The sequence below is a fragment of the Myxocyprinus asiaticus genome, chromosome 7, assembly GCF_019703515.2.
Source record: "Myxocyprinus asiaticus isolate MX2 ecotype Aquarium Trade chromosome 7, UBuf_Myxa_2, whole genome shotgun sequence".
NCBI classification, from domain to species: Eukaryota; Metazoa; Chordata; class Actinopteri; order Cypriniformes; family Catostomidae; genus Myxocyprinus; species Myxocyprinus asiaticus.
The window spans coordinates 33,017,620-33,042,532 of NC_059350.1; the positions used below are offsets into that span (position 1 = coordinate 33,017,620).

Consider the following 24,913-nt stretch of genomic DNA (forward strand, 5'->3'; position numbering starts at 1 on the left):
ACTGAAAGTAAATGGTGACTCAGGCTAACATTCTTTCTAATATCTTCTTATTGTGTTGCATGGAAGAGAGAAAGTCATACGGGTTTGGAACAACATGATGGTGAATGATGCCAGAATTTCCATGAATAATAATGTAGAGCCGAGGAGGGCGGGGCCGGGCTGGAATGAGACACACCCGGTCCCCAATCAGCCTGACGGGGCGCGCGAGGGATAAAGGCGGCCGGGGACGACAGTTCGAGAGAGAGAGAATTGCAGGCAGCTGTGCTGTGTTTTTGGTTAATAAATTATTATTTAAGTTGTCAAGCCGGTTCTCGCCTCCTCCTTTCCTCTAAACCCCCTTTCAAATAATAATTCTGTTATACACATTAAATGTGTATTATGTAATGGAATATAAGGGAGTTAACGTCCATTATGTCATTTGTGAAAGTAAGGAGTTACTCACTACTCGAGTACTCTTTTAATTGGATACTTTCTTACTCTTATTCAAGTAATTATTTATGTTAGTTCTTTTACTTCTACTTGAGTAATTTTTTTTATTTTTATTTTTTTGTTAAGTAATTGCACTTTTACTTGAACAGTTTTTGGCTACTCTACGCACCTCTGATTATATGCATGTTTACTGTAATTCCCAGAGTGGCATCCAATTATCTCTGAAATAGAAAGTTCTTTTGCATTTTTTTAATCCAATCTTGTGTAAAACTAATTAACTCTTGCCAGCCTGATCAAAAAATTAATAAATACATAAATAAAAATAAGTCAAGAATTCAAGCATCCATAATCAATTCAAGCACTTTGCATTGTGGCATACAGTATACCATGCCATGTGCTCTGGTTGTATACTGCACATTTTGGTGAACGTAGTAGGTCATCCGTATATTCCATTCATACTATATACTGCAGAAATAGTAAGAACAGCATGATAGTGTGCTCTTATGTATATAGCTAGAGTCACACATACAGAGCAGAATTATAAGTGCTAATTGTTTTGCATTAATTATTTTAGCGTGCTCTTACAAGTTAAGCTCTTTTTTTCAAGTTAAAAACACAAAAAAATGTTAAAAACATTAACAACTTTGAAAAAAGACACTGCATGTAGTTTGATTGCTCTTGTTTAATTGTTCAATAAAAAAAAATAATAATAAAAACATTTTTTTAAAGCACAAGCAATAAAGTAAAACTTCAGAGTGGAAAGAAAATATTTACAGTACGTTCACATTCATCTCTCTCAGTACAGTTCTGAAGTGTGTGTGTGTGTGTGTGTGTGTGTCTGTCTGCATGTCTTTGTGGTTTTGTCAATAAGATGTTTGATCAGATATACAAACATCACACAGATATCAGTCTTCTATCTTTAAACCTTTACAGCTGTGTGAATATAATGTATGTGTTACTTCTTGGTGGGAACTCCCTCAGAATAGTCCTCCAATACTCCATTCAGATGATCATTATGAGTCTTAAACCGTCTCTTTCTCTGTGTTCCTGGTTTCTTCCTCTTCTGAATGGGTGCCTGTAACAACCAATCACAAATCATATCAACCGCATGGCAACCGTCCACACCCACACAAATATGCATGAACCAGATCTGGAGTGTGTGCGTTAAGTCTCTCTGTGATTATTTGTATGCATGCAAGAGATATAACACACTATTTTCTTTGGTCCAGTCTCCTGCATGGATGAAATGCCCTGTTTCTGTAGGTATTCTTCAATCTTTTCCTCATCTATGGAATCAACAGGGACACTGCGCCACAGCTTCTGAAACTCTGGAGAACACACAACACATAAATCACAATAGAGAAGCCCCACCCACAGCGTTTCTTAGATTCAAGGAAAGCTTATTCTAACAGACAGTAACCCCACAGTGCTGTATCCACTGGTCCTCAGGCAATATTAATTACACCTCATTTATTATGATCATCACAAACCTTCATCAACGACAAACTGACAGTGTTTGTCATTGTAGAATAGAATCTTCTTCTTGTCTGGCCTGGTCACAAATATAATCTGATCCCCAAGAGCCTGCACAAAATAAACCAAAAATAAATACTTAAAAATTATGCTTTTTTTTATTTATTTTTTTTTATCTTTATTCATGAGAAATGCACATTACAGAAAATAGAATGTTGACTAATAATAGGACATACGGGGCTAGCAGAAGTGGGTTAAGAAATGTATATCCAAATAAGGTGCAATAAGAATCTTTGAAAAATACTGACAATGTGTCCTTCAATACACTGAGGTTTCTGTGGTCCTGATGATTTAATGTACCATCTAGAATACTTTCAACGTGTTTTTTTCTTCTGTACTTCTGTGTGACAGTATGATAGAGTGTTACTTTAATAGCCTTGGCTGCGTTGGGTAGACCCTCTTCAACATCATCGAGTAACACTCCTCCTAGTCCCAGCTGATCGTGTTTGTCCAGTAGTCTTAGCAGAGCTTTCTTATCCTTAAGATGATATTTGGGTTTAAAGGCATATTTCCCTTCCCGCACATCTATTTTAGGATTACTTGTTAATGCCTGAAGGGAGGGAGAAAGAGAAAGAAAGAAAGAAAGAGAGAGAGAGAGAATTTTCAAGGAATTTTAATCCTTTCTAAATCAAACATGCCTGTTTTTTTCCCTCACACAACCTCTGTAAAAACCTTTTTGCAAACAAAATACCTACTGTTTTCACAAAAGTTACGAAGGTTTTTGTACTACAAGAATGAACAAAGTGACATTCATGAGTTTGCAGGTTAGTGTATGAAACTGGTGTAACTGTGCAAACTGAACAATTAGAAATTATTATGCAATTTCTCTGTATGTAGCCTTGAAGAGGTTTCATTCAAGCTGTCAAACCACAAAAAGACATACTTGTAACTGAAAATACATTGTGTGGGCCATCTGAAATTACATATACACAATATATCATCCAATGATGGCTAGAGTAAATAATCTTTGTCCTTTCATAATGATTTGGGTTGAATTTAATTGAAAACTGTGCAAGTTTGTGACGCGCTTCCTGACTCCTCCTCCACGTGACGCGTGACCTTACCAACGAGCTTACGTCATCCCTCTCATGAGCGCACGTCACAGAGATGTACGGAAGCGAACATTTGTAGTTAAAAAGTATATAAGTATTGTTTTGTTTCTAAAAATAATCAATCGTTTGCATTCAGAAGAACTTTATTTGTCGACTGGAGTCGTGGGGATTATTTTGATGCACCCTAAATATGCATTTTGGACTGTCAAAAAATGGAGGACATTCACTTGCATTGTTTAGAGGAGGAGGCCTGAAATGAAATCCTAAAAGTCTTAAATTCTGTTTTGATGAAGAAGGAAACTCAGATACATTTTGGATGGCCTGAGGGTGAGTAAATTATCAGCAAATTTCCATTTTTGGGTGAACTATTCCTTTAAGTTGCAAATAAACCACCAAAGTCTTTTCATCATGACCAGAGACAAACATGCACACACACCTCACTCATGAGCCATTGTTTCTGCTTCATGCCGATGTCCAGCAGTTTGGTCTCATCCAGAATCTCCTCTAGAGTCAGATGATGAGTATCACCTCTCTGGTGCCTTGTCTGAAAGACAGAGAAAAACAGTTTAAATGCATCACAGCTACATCTACTGTATATCTGTGGCTTACAATCTGACAGGCTTTAATTACTGTCATTTTAGAGAGCACATTTACTGTGTGGGAACTACCAAGCCTGAAAAAAAAAAAAAAAAAAAACTGACACACAGCTTACAATAACATAAAACAACAGAAAAATGACTCTGACAACATGTATTAGTCATATTAGTGCAAGCACTTTGCACATCAACTGTGAAGCACAATGTTCATTCAGGTTAGATTGTCAAACAACTCCGAAACTCTGTTTCAGGATCATTTTCAGTTTTTCAATCACAAAAATAAAGAAATCTTAACAGATTACATGGAACTCATATACACTACTGAGATAAGGGGAGCCAGTATTTAATCATTTCAGTTCATATGGCATTTCTACTGCAGCAGTACAAGTAGAGACACAGGAAAAGATTAAAGGGAGCATGACAGTGTATCTGTTACCTTCATGTAGTTGACAATTCGTGCAAGAACTCCAAACTTGTATCCTGAACTCCCAGACAGAGCTTTGAGATTAAAGGAGCCATTGCTGGGATCTGATGGAAAAAAAAGACAAACAAGGAGGATGAGAAGAAATCAGACCCAGTCAAAATCGTTTAGAAAACTGCAGCAACTAACTCTAACTATTGGAACTCTGAAAATCAATTCTCTCAAGCAACAGCACAAACAATGACTTGGCCATCATAGCAGAATTCAAACATCACTCCTTCTCAAGACGTTCCACTCATCCCTGGCCCCTTTGCATGTTTGTTATTTTATTTATTTATTTATTTTTGGCTAAAATGATAATGCGTTCAGCTACCAAATAAGAGTGTAGTATTTGCACAGTACCTACACATTTTACTATATTTAAATTAACTTAATTCAGTAGATATTTCCTCAAAATAAGTGCAGAAATGGGGGAAAAGTGTGCAGATCCAGTTTGTGCCAAGCAATGATAAATATGGTGTTTTCAAGCTACTAGTGCCTTTTATTAATTGCAAATGATCAAAATACATAAGGTTCTGTTTATATAAATAATTATATTGTGTTTGTAAAATTTACCATACCAGATTTTTTTGTGACAATTTAATTAAAGATACAATAAAAAAATATAAGATTAAAGTGTAAGTGCCATTAAAAGCAAAGTAGCATTAAAATGGCAACATTATGCTATTTTGGTTTGTCACAATACCAAATTTCCAGATAATCTTTTCAAAAGTGGCTTGATTAGTAAAAAGGGAGAATTTTTGGTTTACCAAGTGAGAAAATAAGGAACGAGGGTGAGAATCAGTGGCGTAGCCACGGGTGTTTCAGGGTATGCAAATGTAATGCAAAACGTCAGCTTGTTCAACCAAATAATTTTTTTTTTTTTTAATGCTTATAAATAGCAGGGGTGTAAAAATGCATCGATGTGATGATGGAAATTCCACACAACCATTACAGAATTTAATAATCGATTATAATCACTATACTAATACCCAGTGTGTTACTGAGGCAGTCTTTAATTACAGGCGTGCTCTCGCAACAGATGGGGAGTGCGTGAAACTGAGGAAACAAGCGCGCACTTTAAGAAAGTTCATGCTGATGAGTTCAGGTTTCTGCATCATTATTCATAATTGTGTGCATCCATATGAGCAAAATATGCTAATTGTTGTGCTTTACTTACCAATTACAATATATATTGCATATTATGGAATATTCTGAGAATAACTATGGAAAGTTACAGTAATAAGCTTTTACTTGTGTTGATTATGTGATCATAACGTGATATAGGCCTACGCCAGGGGTCAGCAACCTATGGCAAGCGTGCCAGCATTGGCTCGCATAGGGGTAATCACTGGCATGCCAGCAACCGCGAGAGAGTAGACAATTTTATTTATATAAATTCTGCACCTGCATTCCAATCTACATCTTGATGTAATCCTTCCTCATGATCATGCAGCGTGTTTTCATGAGCTGAATGGGAGGCTAAACAAAAAGTTAAAATGTGACGAGACTGCAGTATACCCAACAGACTCGTGCAGCGCGTTTAAGCCATTCATGCATCACAAGCCAGCAGCACTTCATTTTCGGTTAATCGCGCAATTAAACACGCCCGCTTTGCTTCAGTCAGGCTGCGCTGATGACAGCCTACATTCCATGTTTCATTCATTTCTTTTTGCTTTCAGAATAACACGTTATGTAACAAGTAAAACACCACAATTAATCCTTGAGATTTCCAACCCAGCATACAGGTACCCCCTCCTTAAACCATAGTCACACTCAAAATTACATTAAACGATTAAAAGAGAAAACATAAACCCACATTGTGGGGTTCAAAAATCTGAGTCTATTCAAAATATAAATGAAACCTGGAAATAAAGTTTTAGGATTTTGCAGGTGCGATTCACTGAAAAGGGCTAAATAGTTGCTCGGCTTGTGATGCGCGAATGGCTTGCACGCGCAGCGTGAGTCTAGTCACACTTCAATAGTGTTTAGTCTCCAACTCAACTGATGAAAACACACTGCGTGACATGAGGAAGGATTACATCAAGATGTAGATTGGAATACAGGTGTGAAAAACTTCATATAAATAAAATAGCCTGCTCCTCTCTCACTGTTGCTTGCACGCTAGTGATTATATGACTACAATGACATAATATAAGAAATATTTTAGATTCCATACAATTTCGTGATCAGTAATCAAATAAGCAAATTTGTGACATTAACGTTGTTAACTCATTTGTACAAAAGGACAGGTTTTCTTTCATTAAAGCACTTTCACAAGATGTTATGTGAAATTTCACAATATGGTTGGGGGTCATCGGCACAGCCATTGACCAGAAAAAAAAAAAAAAAAGAAATAAAATGGCACTGCATGTCAAAAAGGTTGCCGACCCCTGGCCTATGCCATTAAGTTGATAATTCTGTGACCCTGCTTGATATAAAAATTATATTCATCTGCCTAGATACATTCGTTCATTTATATTTAATTTATTGGTTCAGTAAATGTTCCCATTAGATAAGCAATCCTAGAGCGCAACAGTGCATGCCCACTTTTTCAGTCATCTGAGTTCCGGCAGTATTTTTCCCATAGACTTTTCATAAAATCCTTCATAAAAGAGTTGTAAGCCATGAACCAACCCAACCAGCTCCGAGGTAAATCACAACATCATGAAATTTGTTTTGAGGCAAAAAATATTTGAAAATCATACAAAAAGACAAAGGTACAAGGCTGTGTACTTACCGTCTTGCATAAGGGTATGGACTACAATCCCATGAAGCACTGCGAATTATGTCATTGAATAAAAATCGATGGGAATATATAAAACTATTCTTTTTTCAAAAGTTGTTGATCATAAGTACTGAAACAATATATTTTGTTGCAAAAAATTCTGATATGTACAAATAGATTAGTAGTTTAAGGGTGAAGAAATACCGACTCGATTACGTCATTCACAGTGCGTCATGGTAGTGGGAGGCTGCTCCAAGGCAAATTTCACGGGCTTAGTTGGCCGCAGTTCTCTGATTGGTGAAGCTTTCACTGCTGGACCATGCGTAATGTAGTTGTTTACCATGAATTCTGCTATAAAACACGATTTTTAAACAAAGAAGTTGAAATAACGCAGACAGATGGCTTCAATGGAAGTATATACACCATCGTTAATGACCTCATTGCTCAAGGTAGGTCTGTCTTTAAAGGTTTATAAGTTATCATTAAAAATCAATTAGTCTCTAGAAAAGATTAATGGGATTTTTACTTCCGGAACCAGACTGTTGTGCTCTATTATGCACACTGAATTTTTTTTGTTTACCTAAAATTATGATTCATTTGGTAACATATAAATTAACTGGTTTGAAGTCAAAAAATTTATATTCTGACACTGAATCAACCTGAATACATTAGGTTACATCAACAAACTCATTTTAAGGGGTAGATCAGGGAAACAGCTCTTTAAGGCAAGGACTGCAGGTTTTTACAATGCAAATAGTCCCTCCATTTAGGCTACACACAAAACTAGTAGTCCAAGACAAAGTAGGACATACATCTAAAAAGCCTTTATTGAATCATGGCTATTAGGTTAAAAACATTTCATAAACTGATGCATTGCAGCTTAGAAAGCCTTCATCAGGGGGCCTGGGTAGCTCAGCGAGTACTGACACTGACTACCACCCCTGGAGTTGCGAATTCTAATCCAGGGTGTGCTGAGTGACTCCAGCCAGGTCTCCTAAGCAACCAAATTGCTATAAGTAGAGACTCACATGAGGTAACCTCCTCATGGTAGCGATTAGTGGTTCTCGCTCTCAGTGGGGTGCGTGGTAAGTTTTGCGTGGATTGCGGAGAGTAGCATGAGCCTCCACATGCTGGGAGTTTCCGCGGTGTCATACACAATGAGCCACTTGATAAAATGCACGGATTAACGGTCTCAGAAGCAGAGGCAACTGAGACTTGTCCTCCGCCACCCGGATTGAGGTGAGTAACCACAAGGACCTACTAATTAGTGGGAATTGGGCATTCCAAACTGTGGAGAAAATGGGATAGTATTTTTTTAAAAAAGCCTTTATCAGGGTACATTTGTGTCTTAAAATAATTACGAATCGTTCCAAAATAACCAAATTGTGTCGGAATTTCAGATTTTATGATAAAATATTCAAGATGCTATTTTTTCATGGAAAGGTATGCAAAAAAATCTTCCTACTCCCTGAAATCTATTAATGAAATAAGTGCTGTGAGATCTCTCACATCTCTGTGACAGTACATGTTCTCATAACAGTTTTCAGTTGTGGGCGCTATTTTGCTGCTGTTGTTTTTGACAACCGCTTCTGCTTGGTGTCGGTGTCAATAAAGCTAATTTGGTATCTTTGGAGTGTGGTGTCTTGGAAAGAGGGGGCATGGCTAATCCAACGGCTCAGCTTGTGGAAATTCCAGTAAAGCTAAAACTGCTTACAGCACCAACATTTGGATACATTAACTTTAATCATTGATTAAAGTGCTATTTGTAAAAATACAAATTAAAAAGAAAACTTTAAAACATTCGCGCACACTCTGGAGCTTCCAAACACACTTTTTTACTGTGATTAACCAACCCCAGTGACCAAATAAACTGAATAGAATAATTCTGCATTTTCATTTAATACACCACATTTAGAATATAAATGCCATCCTCATGTAAAAAGTCCTCAACTCAGAAGTAACTGTCATTCAGGCTTAATAACTTTATACCAAATATTATGTCACTAATTGAAAAGGCATTAAAATATAAGCTTCAAAAAGGAAAGATTGGTAATAGAAGCACTATTTTTGGAAGACCTTTCCTATGGCATTCTACATATGTAGCCCCTCCTGGTCCTTCACTGGTAAAATAGGTATAAAGTTTCATAAATATTAAAAAAAGCATAACAGAACATCATTGTTTTGACATAAAACAATTATGTCATATTTCTCACATTTTCTCTTTGATTTTCAGAGCTCATTCTGTTTTCACACTAGTCCTCTCCATCCCAAACTGTCTCTCAAAAAAATAGCTCTCGCATCATTTCCCCTTCCTCCTCCACACCCTGTTCTCAACCCATGGCAACTGCCCAGCCAGTCTCACTCGCATCTTGGCACTGACACATGAATGATTCATACTGTGGGTGGGACCTATTGCTGAGAGCAGATGCATTAGACATTAGAGGTTGGATATCTCTTGCTTTGAGAGACAGGACAGCAAGCCAAAGGCATTGAAGCAGGGACTCAGAACAGCCTGTTCGGGGCAGTGAGAGAGGGAGAGAGAGTGGCAAAGGGCGAGAAAGACAACATAGCGAAGCACGAGACAGAAGAGAGGAGGAAAAAGCTGCTCCATCAACCTGCATCAGGTATGTCCAGCTATTTATACCGCACAGCAGAATGCAACTAATACTTATACATACGCACAGATTTAAGCATCACCATATTAGTTCTGTATCCATTTTAATGGATTAATTTATTTTCCATTTTCATTACAAGACTTCATATGCATCATACACACTGACAAAAAAAAACAAAAAGATACATCACATGCACATCTTCTGTCACAAACATATTAAAGGCAATGCAAGCATTGGATGTCGGTCAGAAGTTAAACCGTACACACAAACACAGATTGCAGACCAGACAGTTGAAGCTGACTGTGCGAGAGCATCACACTGTGTCCTGAATATTTATAGAGGCACAATATCATTTAGATGACTACATGTGTTTTTACCACGTGGAAAAACATTACACAAGTATTTAGGGAAAAGAGTAACAGTACTAAGAGAAGCTGTATGTATGGAGAGGGGGTCTCTGGAGAGCAGTACAAGGAGAAGCCATCTGTCTGCTTTTAGACAAGTCTCTGTATGTTTGTGTCTGTGGGAGGTGTCTACAAGAATTAGCTAAACTAAGGTCACAGGGTCTCCAAAAGGAACCTCTTTTATACAAATAAAAACAGGACCTGTGACATGAGGCTTAATAAATGAAGACCTCCTTCATCAGATGAATGTGAAGAGCAAGTTTGAGTCTCCTTGGAGATGGATGGACTTTCTCCTGTGAGTCATGGTGGCACTGAAAGTGAAGCTGTATTCCTCCAGGAGTGTATGCGCACAATCAGACATGCATGAGAAAAGCATTAGCTTGGCTCATGTTACAGCTAACCTGCTTATAGTACATCCACACCTAAAGTCCTGATGCTACACAGAAAAGTGTGCACATATCCTGATTTAGTGACACTGAGAAACATGGACTATGTAAAAACATTTGGAAGAACATCAGAATGTGTTTCAAACATCAAACTGTTTGAGAAATGTTTTAAACAGAAAGATAAAGCTACCTGCATTAACATTACTTCAGCTTCCACCCGGCATTAAACCTGCACAACACACACACAAAGTCCACTCAACCAAACTAGGTCAGCAGTTTCATCTCATTCATTCTCTTTTGTTTAAATGAACAAACCTATTAGGATTGTCAAAAGTACTGGTACTTTTGTACCTCTTCAATACTATAAATAAAAGATGATGTAATTACATGTATACCAGTCATTCTGCAGTACCAGTAGACAGAGTATGACTCCAATTGTTACCAGTGTGCTGTCTGCCTGACAAACGCTGTTTATAATATCCATATTAGTGCGCATGCCTGTAGACCTGTAGTATAAATACAGCTCAAAGGCAAAAATGTACTTTGGTTTTCTGCTTGCCGCAGTTGCCGGTACATTTAGCTCCAACTGCGCGACGCAAATTTCGTCATTCGCACAGTATGCGTGGACTGTCCACGTGCAGCCTAGTTTTTCCAGATATGTGGACATTTCACCAGATATCAAAACTCTTCATCTGGTGTATAGATTAATTTTATATATATACTTACATATAGAGCATTGTAATGGAGCCAAGTCTCTGTCATTTCAAAATAAGAGTATTTGTGTGTTTCAGGCTTGTTTTATAGTTAAAAGTCTCATGCTATGCATCAAATTTGTCTGGTTATTATTGGAATTTTGGTTGTATAAACTGCTTTTGGAATTTTATTCATTTTGGACTCTTGTAGATTCAATGTCTGCTCCCTTCATAATAAGGAAAGACTAAGTATTTTTTTTTTATCATTCTATAAATCAATTTAAAAAATGTATATATATATTGCCCGATTAATCGGTTTTCGGACTTTCCACCACCTTAGTTACCGGTATTACCAAAATCCACTATCGGTTGACCTCTAATATAGTACAAAAAAATATGCCAATGGAGTTGTATATCCAAATCCTCAGTATTAATAAATCAGTAAGAAAGAAATACCCGGATGACCTACTATTTTGGGTGAGATTTTGAAGTGTGGATCGACTGGACACTTTACGACCCCATAATGCCTCGGGAGGCGAGGAGACGTCACGTTCAAAATGCTAAATTTAAAAGAACGGTGGTTCACCGCAAATCAGGTGGCTCTTTTTACTGTAAGTGCAATCTATACCAAGAAAGTTGTTCCTTGTGCTTTAAATGGTGCTTGTTTAACAAAACCAGAAGAGATTATTTTCGCGGTTGTTATTACGTCATATCTTCCGGTCACGGGTCAATACCCACATCCCTGGATGTAATATGTCCGGAATCTATTCATACTACTTGCATGCATACCTAAAGAACATAGTCTTTTAGTGGCCCAGAAGTGCATCCTACATCAAATACAGTAAATGCTCTGACAGTATGCCATTTCAGACCCGTAAGTGCTTGGCTGTGCACAAGATGGAACAAAATCATGAAAAAAGACATATACCCTAGTCTTAATAGACCCACCACTGTCTATTATGTTGTTAATCAAACAACATTGAAAAGAAACAGCACTCACTGTTCTTTGTTTTTTATTACTATGCTCTTAGTTTACTTTATAATTAATTCTTTCTTATTATTACTGTTAACCTAAATACTTTCACGTGCCATTATTTCAATTTGATTATTTCTGATCCTGGAGAGAAGACAGTGGAGCTTACATGATCAATCTTCCTTCAGCTACTGTAGTCGAGTGTCAGAATGATGGAGAATTTCATCTTTGCAGTGAGCAGTTTGCCGGATTTATATGATGTCTCTGACCCAGTACAAGGCCAATATTTAAAAATGATACATAGAAAACAGTGTCTGAAATAGTGTATTGCATGTACACTATATGACCAAAATAATGTGGACACCCACTTCTAATTTACAAGTTTGGTTACTCCATTAATTCAAGTGAAGTCAAATCATAATTCCACTCCAATGGCATTCTAAGGCATTGTGTGGCAAGAGTTTGGGCAGAGCCCTTTTCTATTCCAGCATGACAATGCCCTTGTGCACAAAGTGAGGTCCATCAAGAAATGGTTTATTGCATCTGGTGATGAAGGTCTTCCACAAAGCCCAGACCTAAACCCCTCTGAACATATTTGGGGTGAACTGGAACGGCAAATGTGAGCCAGGATCCATTGCCCAATATCAGTGCCTGACCTCACTGATGCTCTTGTGTCTGAATAGGAGCAAATCCCTGCTGCCATGTTACTACATACTGTAAAGTGGAAAGCCTTCCCAGATGAGTAGAAGCTGTTACTGCAATGGTTTTGAAATTAAGTGTTCATTATGCACACAGTGTCCACATACTTATGGCCACATAGTGTTTGCCAATTAATTGTGTGTGTGGACCCAGATGGCCGTAATGTCAAAGAGCATGGGCCCTATTTTAAGAGCGCTATGTCTCAAGTGCAGCGCTATGCAATACCTCATTGCGAAATGTCAGTGGGCATGCCCATGAAGTTTTGATATGAAGTCTAGGCGCAAGTGGGTTTACTAAATCGTGCACGCACAGTGCTAATAGGCTGGGTCAAGTGCAGTTTATTTTGGAGATTCTTCTCTGGTTATTGTCTATTATACATACTCCATCCCCTGTTAAGCAACACTGATATACATAAAGCCAGCCTATTCATAAGAATTTGGTAGTGTACAACATAGACTGTATGCAATGCATTAGAAGAATAAACATATGGACATTTTGTGTCTTGCACTCCTTTTAACTACATCCTTGCTGTGAACTCACCCATTTTTTGTCATCATTTCAGTGCTATGGTCTGCAGATAGTGCAAACACTCCCACCCACGCCCACTTGCGCTGGCATCAAAATTATGCTTAGAATTAGCGCTCACGAAAATTGTATAAGATGCCGTGTCTGGCGTGGTCACGAAAATGCCCCATGTGTTGAATCTCATTCATCTTTAATATGATGCATTATGCACTGCAATTTATTTACAACCTTGCTTTTCCTCCAGAATATTTTTATGCCACTAAAAATGAACAATGTCAAAATGTCTACATTCTTCTCTCTACTATATCATTCCATCATTCTTTCCCTCCTCATCTTCCTCTTTCATGATTAACTGTTTACTCATCTCTCTGCAGTATGAACATGTCCAGCAGTTCTGCTTTGATCCAGCAGATCTATCCTTTCCATGATGGTTGGAATGTTGCCTGCTTCATCCTCCTCCTCTTCTTCATTCTCACCATCCTCTCGCTCGCCACACTGGCACTACTCTATGAGCTGCTGGACTGCGGATGCTTGACCAAGACCAAAACTGTCCATGACCTGCGCCGCCCGTGCAATGAGGTGGTTTAGCTGTAACTATGGTGACAGCAGACACTGTTATCATAGGAAATACAGCAAGAGAGCGTTGGAAACAGTTGCACATTTGGACGGATTGGAGTCCCTTAAAAACACACCACACATGTACTGAGAAACACTCTACTCCCACTAGCTCTAACAGCAATACACAGAACAGGTGTCTTGATGTCTTTAAATAATCGATATCTCCACCAGAAAGAGAGGAAAATCTTACTTGAGTGTGTGCACGTCATTGTCTCTTCTGCATATATTTTGCGTTCAGTATTCCAGTACTATTATGTGATGCTGAATTTTAAAGATGTGTTTACATGAAACCTCCCCTTTGTGTGGGATTACCTATAGTTTACAAGTCAGTATTGTGGAATTCATAAGCTACATACGATTCTCCTTACAACACACACTCACACAATATGGTTTAAGTATAGGGAATGTTTGTATGTGTATGTTTACATTGACTTTTAGGTGGGGGTTGATATGGGAATCATTGATGTGGATGTGTGCGTGTGTGTGTGTGTGTGTGTGTGTGTATATATGGACCGTGGCATGATTGTTGGTGCCAGATGAGCTGGTTTGAGTATTTCTGTAACTGCTGATCTCCTGGGATTTTCACGCACAACAGTCTCTAGAATTTACTCCAAATGGTGCCAAAAAAATGAAAACATCCAGTGAGCAGCAGTTCTGTGGATGGAAATGCCTTGTTGATGAGAGAGGTCAACAGAGAATGGCCAGACTGGTTTGAACTGATAAAGTCTACGGTAACAAGATAACTGCTCTGTACAATTGTGGTGAGAAGAATAGCATCTCAGAAGATGCGGTCTTTTGGCGGCACGAGGAGGACCTACACAATATTAGGTGGTTTTAATGTTGTGGCTGATCGGTGTAAAATATATATATATATATAAATAATCAGCACATTAAAGGCCAATTACTACATCATTGCAAATGCCTTAAAAAAATTTTATTTAAATTATCTAATAAAAATCATACAAGCACAATGTGGTGGTCGTGGCCAAGAACAGGCAGGACAGGTAGTGAACAGAAAAAAAAAAGAAAAAAAGTTTATTCCTTCCAAAAAAAAATAATAATATACAGGGGCAGATATGACGAAAGTTGTTTCCAAATAAAGTCCATACAAAAATCAAAGACTTAAGATGGCATTTAACTGAAACAAAAATTAAACAAGCCTAAGAAATAAATCTCCCCTGTTAACAAAGTAACAACAAAAACAGACAAAACAAAAATCACTAAGGTCAGCAGGTCATGATATATAATGGCTGATCAGCACTGACTAACTCTCATACTTTCCTCACTGCTACATATACTCATTTAGCCTCTAACAAACAAAAAGAGAGTTAAATATAAAATAATATGTTCCCAAATAAACCCTAAACAACAATATTTACAACCAAATATACACTTTATCATAACTAACATAATACAATGAACTACTTAAAGCACAACATAAGACTACTCCAAACAAACAAAACAAAAATGAACTGAATGAAATTAAATTTTAAAAAAATCCCCCTCTGAATCAGATCATGATGGTACAGTTCATTTTCCTCTGGAACAGCACAAGTTTGGAGACTGAAGCACCGCCTCTCCCTTTGTTTGCTGACACATGGAATGCGGCCGTTCACTCCATGGACCAGAGGAATCTAGGACTCAGGTAGAGTTAAACAGCAAAGAGGAATATAAGAAGTGTGCACCCTCCTGTACATTGAAGATTTTAATAAACTGTTAACTTGTTACCTTGTCCTGTATTTTCTTTCCTTAAATAAGGGAATTTAAATAAAGTAACAAACCATATTAAATTAAACTTCAAAATAACCAATATAAATCACGGTAGAGGCCAAATATGTGAGGTGGGCTACGCACCCGTCACACTCTCCCCCACCTCCAGCTCCTCGCCCACATGGCGGGAAAGAAAATCAGCAGTAAGTTTCTCTCTTCCTGGCCGGTGGAGAACTGTAAATTGATAGGGTTTTAGAGACAAGTACCAGCGAGTTATCCTGGCGTTAGAGTCCTTCATTTTATTCATCTATAGGAGGGCTCTATGGTCAGTCTCTAAAGTGAAATGCCTGCCCAAAAGTTAATATTTAAAAGAGTCCAAGGCCCATTTCACTGCTAAACATTCCTTCTCAATAGTGGAATAGCGCACTTCCCTAGGAAACAGTTAACAGCTAATGTAAGCCACAGGGTGATAAGTTCCCACTTCTCCCTGGAGTAACACTGCTCCTAGTCCAATTCCTGAAGCATCAGTCTGTAAACGGTTGATCAAACCTGGGACTGTGCAACACTGGACTTGCCTGTAGAGCTCCTTGAATATCCTGGAAAGCTTTCTGAGCCTGCTCAGTCCACTAAATCTGGTTTGGGGCATTAGATCTGTTAGGGCAGCAGCTCTAGAAGAACAATTGGGCACAAATCAGCGATACCACCCAACCAATCCGAGAAAAGGTCTTACCTGTTTCTTGGTCTTAGGTAGGGCACAGGACTCAATAGCTTGCACCTTCCCTACTTGTGGCCGAATGACCCCATCTCCCAGGACATAGCCAAGGTATTCAGTCTCTTTCTTCGCCAGGGCACATTTACCAGGATTGATTGTCAGTCCCGCTTCTTGAATACGGCTTAAAACCACCTGCAAATGCTTCAGATGCTCTTCCCAAGTTTCACTAAAAATCACAATGTCATCAAGGTATGCTGAGGTAAAATGAGACAAACCATGCAATACCTGATCCATCAGTCTTTGGAAAGTAGGCGGAGCCCCATGCAGGCCAAAAGGCATAGTCTTAAAATGATGTAGGCCCCAAGGAGTCCGAAAAGCAGTCAGTTCTTTAGAACTAGAACTCAAAGGCACTTGCCAGTAACCTTTACAGAGATCAACAGTGCTAAGATATTTTGCATTACCCAGACGTTCAATCAGCTCCTCAATATGCGGCATTGGGTACGAGTCAAATTTTGAAACTGAATTCAAATACCGAAAGTCAATGCAAAATCTTATAGATCCATCCTTTTTAGGTACCAAGACCACGGGACTGCACCATTCACTTTTAGAAGGTTCAATCACCCCCAAAGATGTCATCAGGTCCAGTTCCTTTTTAAGAGCTGGAAGTAGTCTTTCAGGTACTCGATAACTCAGTCTCTTTGGAACTGCATCCTCTTTCAAGACGATGTCATGCTCTGCTAGCATTGTTCGACCAGGCCTTTCTTGGAACAATTCAGGATGACACAGCGATTGAAGTTGCTGTTGCTGAGACTCAGAGAGATGATCTAGATTGAGCACTGCAGAATTCTGAACAGGAAAATACTGCTCTTCCACCTCTTCCTCATCTTTCACAGACCGAATCAGCAGACATTCCTTCTGAGGGGACCACTCCTTCAAAAGGTTTACATGCAGAATTCTCTTTGAACGTGCTTGTCCTGGGGTTGAGATCTCAACATTGTAAGTCCTACTTTTTTAAGTACTTTAAACGGCCCTTGCCACTTGGCTAAAAGCTTACTGGACACTGTGGGCAACATTACAAGCACTTGCTGACCTGGTACCAATGAACGAGTTCTTGCAGATTTATCATACCAAGATTTTTGTTTCTGCTGAGCCTCTGCCATATGCTCTTGAGCCAAATTTGTCATTCTTTGCAATTTCTCATGCATTGCCACTACAAAGGATGCAACATCCATTCCTTCCCCCTCTCCCCTCTTATTGGCCCATGTCTCTTTTAACAGTGACAACGGTGCTCTCACATCATGGCCATATAACAATTCAAAAGGGGAAAAACCTGTTGAGGCCTGGGCTACTTCACGATATGCAAAGAGCAAATAGGGCAACCATTGATTCCAATCTGAACCGGTCTTATTAATGAATTTACGGAGCATATGTTTGAGGGTTTGATTAAACCTCTCTACTAATCCATCTGTTTGAGGATGGAACGGCGTAGACTTCAAGCCCTTTATGCTCAATAACTCAAACTTGCTTTAAGAGCTTTGAGGTGAAATTGGTCCCACAATCAGTCAATACCTCTCTCGGAAATCCTACCCGAGAGAACAATTGAGTCAGACAAGAAACTACCTGCTTAGCTCCAATGGTCCTCAAAGGAAACACCTCTGGATACTTGGTAGCATAATCACTCACCACTAACATAAACCTATGCCCTGCTCTACTTTTCTCAACAGGACCAACAATGTCCATAGCAAGTCGTTCAAATGGAACTCCAATAACTGGAAGAGGATGAAGGGGAGCTTTAGAGGGGAGTCTATTAGAGGTCAACTGACACTCTGAACAAGTTTTACAGAATTTTACTACATCTGCTCTAAGGCCAGGCCAATAAAAGTGTCTCCTAATCCGGGCCAATGTTTTCTGTCTACCCAGGTGACCTGCCCAGGGAATGGAGTGACCCAAAGACAGGACTATATCTTGAACTGCCTTAGGTGCCAACATCTGCAAACTATCTCCCTGTTGTCGATACAACACCTCCTCTTGAAGGACAAACCTCTCACCTACTCTACCTTCTACAGATTTCTCACCTTCTCCCTGTCTTGTCAAAATAACTTGTTGATACAAAGAAGACAAAACCGGATCAGTTTGTTGCAACTCTGTATTACTGGGAATCTTAAACTCAATCAATTCATCCAGCTTACCTCCCTGTTCCTGACCAGCAGCTTCCACATAGCTATACTTCTCTTGCCTTCTCTGCCTTCTAGATTTCCTCACTTTAGTTGGTCCAGCCTCCAGCTCAGCATCAAAGAATGGAAGACTCTTAACTGTATCAAACTCATCTGCAGACTGCTTAACCTGAGCTTGGGTCATCACCATACTATAAGCAGAGTTAGAAGGCAACAGATTCAATAGTAAAGGAAAATCTTGACCTAAAATCACAGGATATGGCAATTTTTCTACTACTCCTACTTTCAACAAATAGGGTTGCTCTTGTACCAATACCTACACTTCAACTATAAGGTAAATCTGCTCCTCACCATGAACGCATCTAATGACAACATTACCTTCATTCTTTTCTGAATGCTCTGGAACCAACTGGCTTTCAACTAGCGTCAGCATACTACAAGTGTCTATTAATGCATTCACATTTTTCCAATTCACTTCTACAGGAACTGTCAGGCTTAGAGACTGAGTCAACAACTTATCTACCCCTGATTTAGGCACAGAACATATCTGGGAAGCCTTAGCAGATAACTTAGGACACATTGGCTTCTTATGCCCTTCCTGTCCACAATAATAACAAACGGGCACCTGACTAGATGGAGGTAGAGGCCTAGAGAACTGATTTTCTCTAATTTTAGGCTACTTACTAGAGGAATTAGATTTACAATCACCTCGACCAAATGTTGACGAACTCCTATTTTCCCTATTCCCCCTTTGAGCAGCACCCCAAGCTTGGGAACAAGAATGAGCAGCTTCAAAAACATCAGCCAGGGAAGCAGCCTGAAAAGCTGTACTAGGGTTATTTTCTCTTACCCATACTTGTAATTATGGTGAAAGCATTCTCAAATACTGCTCTAAAATAATCACTTCCCCCACAGCCTCTACAGTCTTTCCCTTGGATTGCACCCATTTTCCATAAAGTTCTCGAAGTCGTACATAAAGTTCCTTTGGAGTCTCATCAGGCTCAATCTCTAATGAGCGGAACCTTTGATGGTAAGTTTCAGGATTAATTGCGTACTTAAAATAGCAGATTTTACTTTTTCATACTCTAAGGTCTCCTCAATGTCCATATGCACATAGGCACTCCTGGCCTTACCAGTCAATAGGGGAACTAACCTAAGGGCCCACTCACTTTTACCCCACTTACAGGCCAGAGCAATTCTTTCAAAAGAGGTGAGAAAATGTTCAATGTCATCTGAGTCTTGCAATTTCTGCAACTTGGGCTCAATCATATCTCAAGCAAGATCTGAGGAAAGGGGCACCGAGACATTGGACACATTTTCCGGCATCTCAGAGGGAAAATCAGGTCCTAACAAACCTCCAGGATCAGGGGTGGTACAAATATCCACTTCCTCCCGAAGAGGGTTAAATTGATGCTGCATTGTTTTCCAGCGTTGCTCCTGCCGAGCTGCCTCCCACTCCATTCGGTCCTCTTGTCGTTGCTGAACCTCCAAATTTTTACGAAACATCTCCACCAGGTCCTGCAGAGTTGGTTGTCCAGGCTCATCAGCCATCTGAGGAACTCCTCCAACTGCCGCTGGCTCATCCTCCAACTCCTCCACCGAAACTTCTTCATCTCGTTGTTTAAACTGCGCCAATCTCTTTGGAGCCATATTGTCACTACTCAACACTGTCCTTTACTGGCCGAATCCCATCGCTGCCACCATTTGTGGTGGTCTTGGCCAAGAACAGGCAGGACAGGTAGTGAACAGGAAAAAAAAAAAGTTTATTAAAAGTATAATAATAATAATAATAATAATATACAGGGGCAGATATGACGAAAGTCGTTTCCAAATAAAGTACATACAAAAATCTAAGACTTAAGATGGCAGTTAACTGAAACTAACAAAAATTAAACAAGCCTAAGAAATAAATCTCCCCTGTTAACAAAGTAACAACAAAAACAGACAAAACAAAAACCACTAAGGTCAGCTGGTCATGATGTTATAATGGCTGATCGGCACTGACTAACTCTCATACTTTCATCACTGCTACATATACTCATTCAGCCTCTTCCAAACAAAAAGAGAGGTAAATATCAAATAATATGTTCCCAAGTAAACCCTAAACAGCAATATTTACAACCAAATATACACTTTATCATAACTAACATAATACAATGAACTACTTAAAGCACAATATAAGACTACTCCAAACAAACAAAACAAAAATGAATTGAATGAAATGAAATAAAAATAAAAAAAAACTCTGAATCAGATCATGATGGTACAGTTCAATTTCCTCTGGAACAGCACAAGTTGGGAGACTGAAGCACTGCCTCTCCCTTTGTTTGCTGACACATGGAATGTGTCCTGTATTTTCTTTCCTTAAATAAGGGAATTTAAATAAAGTAACAAACCATATTAAATTAAACTTCAAAATAACCAATTTAAATCATGGTAGAGGCCAAATATGTGAGGTGGGCTATGCACCTGTCACACACAATAAAGGTTTGGTTCCCATTTCAGTCATGCCAGATCTGATCAGTTGCTAAAATTAGCAGATCTAAATCTGTTTTTAAGGACAACAACATACAAAAAAAAAAAAAAAAAACATGCCTTTCTTGAGCTCTATTCCACTCTGATCTCATCTGGATGTAGTTATCACACAACAAGTCTACAGCAAATGCCTTTTTGCTGATCTTGTCAGTATCCAATACTGCTAAATGCATTCAATCTCCACCTGTTCTCACATATTACAACTCTGCTCAGGTCTCCACACAAGTTTCCTAAAGCTAACAGAATAAACTGCAAAACAATATTACTGGCCTGTAATCCACAAGCCACCTTCAGAGTGTACAGCCCTGCCAATGTTCACAATTCGCAGAACGACACTGACTCTAACGCAATTTTTTTCTTTCACATACACAAACCCAAATTATCCAAGGGCAGCAATGGGAGATGATCCTGAAGTGGTCCAATGTTTCCCCTGTGCCACTATTACATTTCACATGGTTCATTTAATATTCTTGACACAACGTAACACGAAAGAGACCCCACCACAGGCACAAATACGCGCACAAACTCACAGTGACGTCACCCTAAAACACACGCGTCAAACTCACTTCATTTCATGTGGCCGGAGAGCTCATTTCTGAAACGTAGGATGGCAGGGGAACGGAACGACTTACTGACCAATCAGTTAGCGCTTTCCTCGTGAATAATAATGAGCATTGCCCTGTCATCTTAACCTTATGTTATTGGAGCGAATTTTGCTCGCTTCGAAAGCGGAATGATAGCCCTACCCGGACGATTTATCAACACGGCTCAATGGAGAGCAGCTCGAGTGTAGAGCAGGTGCAGTAATTCGCGTACTGGTCTCAACCGAACAGACTATTTTAAATGCGCTTGTGAACCAGTCACTGAGATGCGCGGCGGGGATCGTTAAACCATTTTAATGCGGTACAGAATTGTCTGTTGCAAGTCCAAATGTCTCAGTGATTAATCTAGTTTGAACAAACAGCCCCCACATTATAAACAGCATTGACAAAGAAAACAGGAGAAAACATAAATCAGAAGGCTTTTCAATCTGCACATCACAACGCTGACAAACATTTACCATAGATTTAGTAGTACTGTATTAACTATGGTAATTGTGACAAATGTTTCTAGATGTATTTAGACTGCTGTTTAGACAAAAATGGCAGAATTCTTTATATAGAAACCATATTACTAACCATGGTAGTGAGGAGCCATGCATGGTTTTACCTATGGTTACCATGGTCTTATTACAAATATTGTTAAAACTATGGATGTTATGGAACAACTATGGTCATTTTTTTCATAACTGTTATGGACCAAGCTATCAGTAAGAGCCTGATGAAAGGAATCTGTAAATAAGATCCAACTTAGTCACACTGTCAGTATATTTCAATTTAGCCATATAACATTAGGTGTTCATTTTTTCCACAGATGTTACTGTTGTTATTATAATTTTCATCTGCATCCCAACCTCAAAATCAATGCTGTACTGTCAAATGTGCATTTCATTGCACATAACATGTAATATTATTTGCATGGGTGCTACTATAGCAGGTTCCTGTGCCACATTTTCAATCTCCTTTAAGGGCACAAATAAACCCTGATGTGGCCCAGGCTAAAATTGAGTTTGACACTCCTGTTTTAAGCTACCCCTGCTGAAAAGCATCCTAGGGGAAACACTGTGGTCTGTATTTTTTTGTAATGAAATAAACAGCCAAACTGTTTACCTATTGCACATGCTCCACAACTACATTCCCTTGGAATAGTATTGACAATGGAGGGGAGGATGTCACTAAAACCCAATTTTACTTTTTTTCTGGTCTTATTATTCCAAACATAGAAGGTATCATTATTCCAAAGAAAATATGTTTGTCTTGCAAGCATCAAAATGCTGTGGTTGTTTCATGCTGACTTTAAGGATAGTCAATGTCCCAGAGCAAGTTGGAAACCAGTGTTTTCAGAACACCTAAATGGTTTTCATACAGGGCACGTTTGCAGCGGTCCGAACCTGATTGCGATTGTTCCATGCACCCCCTGCAGCATTGGTCTGGTTTCAGACACATTCAGATTCTGTCAAACCCTGGTGCTTTTCCGTCATTAACTTGCATCATCACAAACGTGCACATGATGGAGAACACAAAACAGGTGTTTTTTTTTATTTGGTGTCATTATGCACACCAGAGTGAACAACAATTGCGCCTCTGTGTGTCGCATGCATGCACGCACGCATAATTCAGCAGTTGTACATGTCCAGGAGAAGGTGACTATATCTGATGTTTACAAACAATCTTTTTTGAGGAGACAGTTAGTTATGAGCAATATATTTGCAGCACTGCTTATGTTCCCCTGCCACTCCAAAACACACTCACATGTGTTTTTGTGCAACTGATGACGTTGTCATGCTTAAATTGGCAAAAACCAAAGTTATTTTACTTCCTGAAAAAGTGCGGACCCCAATACAGGTTGCTTTCAAACTCATGCAAACTGTGCCACAGTTCCATTGCAACCGAGCTCAGACCATCTCCTACAGGTAGTCTCCAGTTCGGTACCACGGTCCGCAAAACAGCTGTCATATTACACATTTTTAATGCAAACCGTGCACTGTTTCGGACTAAACTGCCTGTGTGAAAGTGCCCTTAAAGCTACCCATGCTCTCAGCTTTTTATAATCTCTAGCTTTTATAATTAATAATAAAAAAAAATAAAAATAAAAAAATATATATATATATATATATATATATATATATATATATATACACACACATTTTTATATATTAAAACTTGTTGCTGAAAAAACATTGGAATCCACAAAAAGCACTCTGCATTCTTGTACTTTCTTGCGTTTGTTTTACACCTTTACTTTGGCTTCCAACAGGACACACAAACATACCTAAAACACATAGCTACTCTCTGACCTGTGCTGTTTTTGGAGGATGATGATGTCTCTTTGTCTGGTTTGCTCTTCTTCTTCTTGGACGAGCTAGAGGGCTCAGAGGACGCTGGTCTCCTCTCTACTGCAGGAGTGGATAGAGCTCTTTTTTTGAAGAGCTCTCGCTCTCTCAGCAGAGCTGGATCCATCCTACACACACATCACAACACCAACAATACAGTCAATATACATTCACATTTCCACTGTCTTCCTCTCTGAACATATGTTTTTCAGAATACTATTATACATTTGTTTTTTAGCAAAACCTACAATTACATTATTATGTTGTCACTAAAAAAAAAATCAATTCTCAAAACAAGTGCTATGTTACAGCTGGTCTGACAACTTCGTATGGTCAAGTACGGTCTGTGTATGTTGCACTACGAACTAGTGCAATAATAGCCAATTAATTCAAAATATAAAATATAAACAAGTATTTTAACATACAATGATAAGGAACACCACTGATTTACAAAGAGTAATGCATAAGAGATATATGTGGATTGCAAGATCATTGGTAACACGTTAATTTATCATTAATATTGCATATTCCTCTAGATGAGGTCTTTAATGCCAGATGGCAGTTAGGAGAAAAAATACGGGTTTAAAGTAGGGATTTACAGCTAACGCTGAATGGATAGTTAGTATCATCTTATCGTTAGACAGACACATGGAAAAGTTTATAATTCAAACGACGCTGAATATAAACAACAAAAGCTCACACTAATCATAGCTAATACAAAAATGAGCCAGAAACATCTTACATCACAGCATGGAACACATCAACAAATTAATGAAATGACTCCGCGTCACCTGAATATGTCACTGCCTTCTCTCTCAGAGAGAAACAGTTCGGTTAAACCTTAAGAAAGACTTTCAGCGATCATACGTTAATTCAGTTCAAAGAGAAGCTTGTCAAACGATGGTAGCGATGCTAAATGACTACATTACCTTCCGGCGGAAGCAGGTTGCTCTTCTTTGGTTTTGATTGTGGTTCGTGGAGATGCCCTCCGCCACCTGCTGGAAACGATCAGTATTGCATATGTCGAGCTTGTCGAATTTTAGATTTAAGTAATCTTTGTAGAAATTCATTTAGGTATTAACTGGACGTATAAATGGTTTTTAAAAAATAGATGACTCGATCCGTAAAAAATATTTGGAA

General features: G+C 38.8%; 1 protein-coding gene across 3 annotated transcripts; it reads right to left on the reverse strand.

Moving 5' to 3' along the window:
* Window positions 1-1,244: 1,244 nt before the first annotated feature.
* gtf2e2 (general transcription factor IIE, polypeptide 2, beta) lies at window positions 1,245-24,704 on the reverse strand. Of its 3 annotated transcripts, none has more exons than XM_051702382.1 (8): window positions 24,565-24,704; window positions 23,738-23,901; window positions 4,047-4,138; window positions 3,451-3,558; window positions 2,330-2,512; window positions 1,920-2,013; window positions 1,642-1,757; window positions 1,245-1,504 (listed from the first exon to the last, which is right to left on the reverse strand). In XM_051702382.1, exons 2-8 carry the CDS (start codon window positions 23,898-23,900, stop codon window positions 1,385-1,387), a joined length of 876 nt encoding a protein of 291 aa, XP_051558342.1. In that variant the 5' UTR covers window position 23,901; window positions 24,565-24,704; the 3' UTR covers window positions 1,245-1,384. The 3 variants fall into 3 exon arrangements, with proteins under 3 accessions (XP_051558342.1, XP_051558341.1, XP_051558343.1); XM_051702381.1 differs by having other exon boundaries at window positions 24,516-24,682; XM_051702383.1 differs by lacking the exons at window positions 1,245-1,504; window positions 1,642-1,757; window positions 1,920-2,013; ... (2 more) ...; window positions 4,047-4,138; window positions 24,565-24,704 and adding exons at window positions 13,681-15,654; window positions 16,151-20,020 and having other exon boundaries at window positions 23,738-23,865.
* Between the last annotated feature and the right edge of the window lie 209 nt (window positions 24,705-24,913).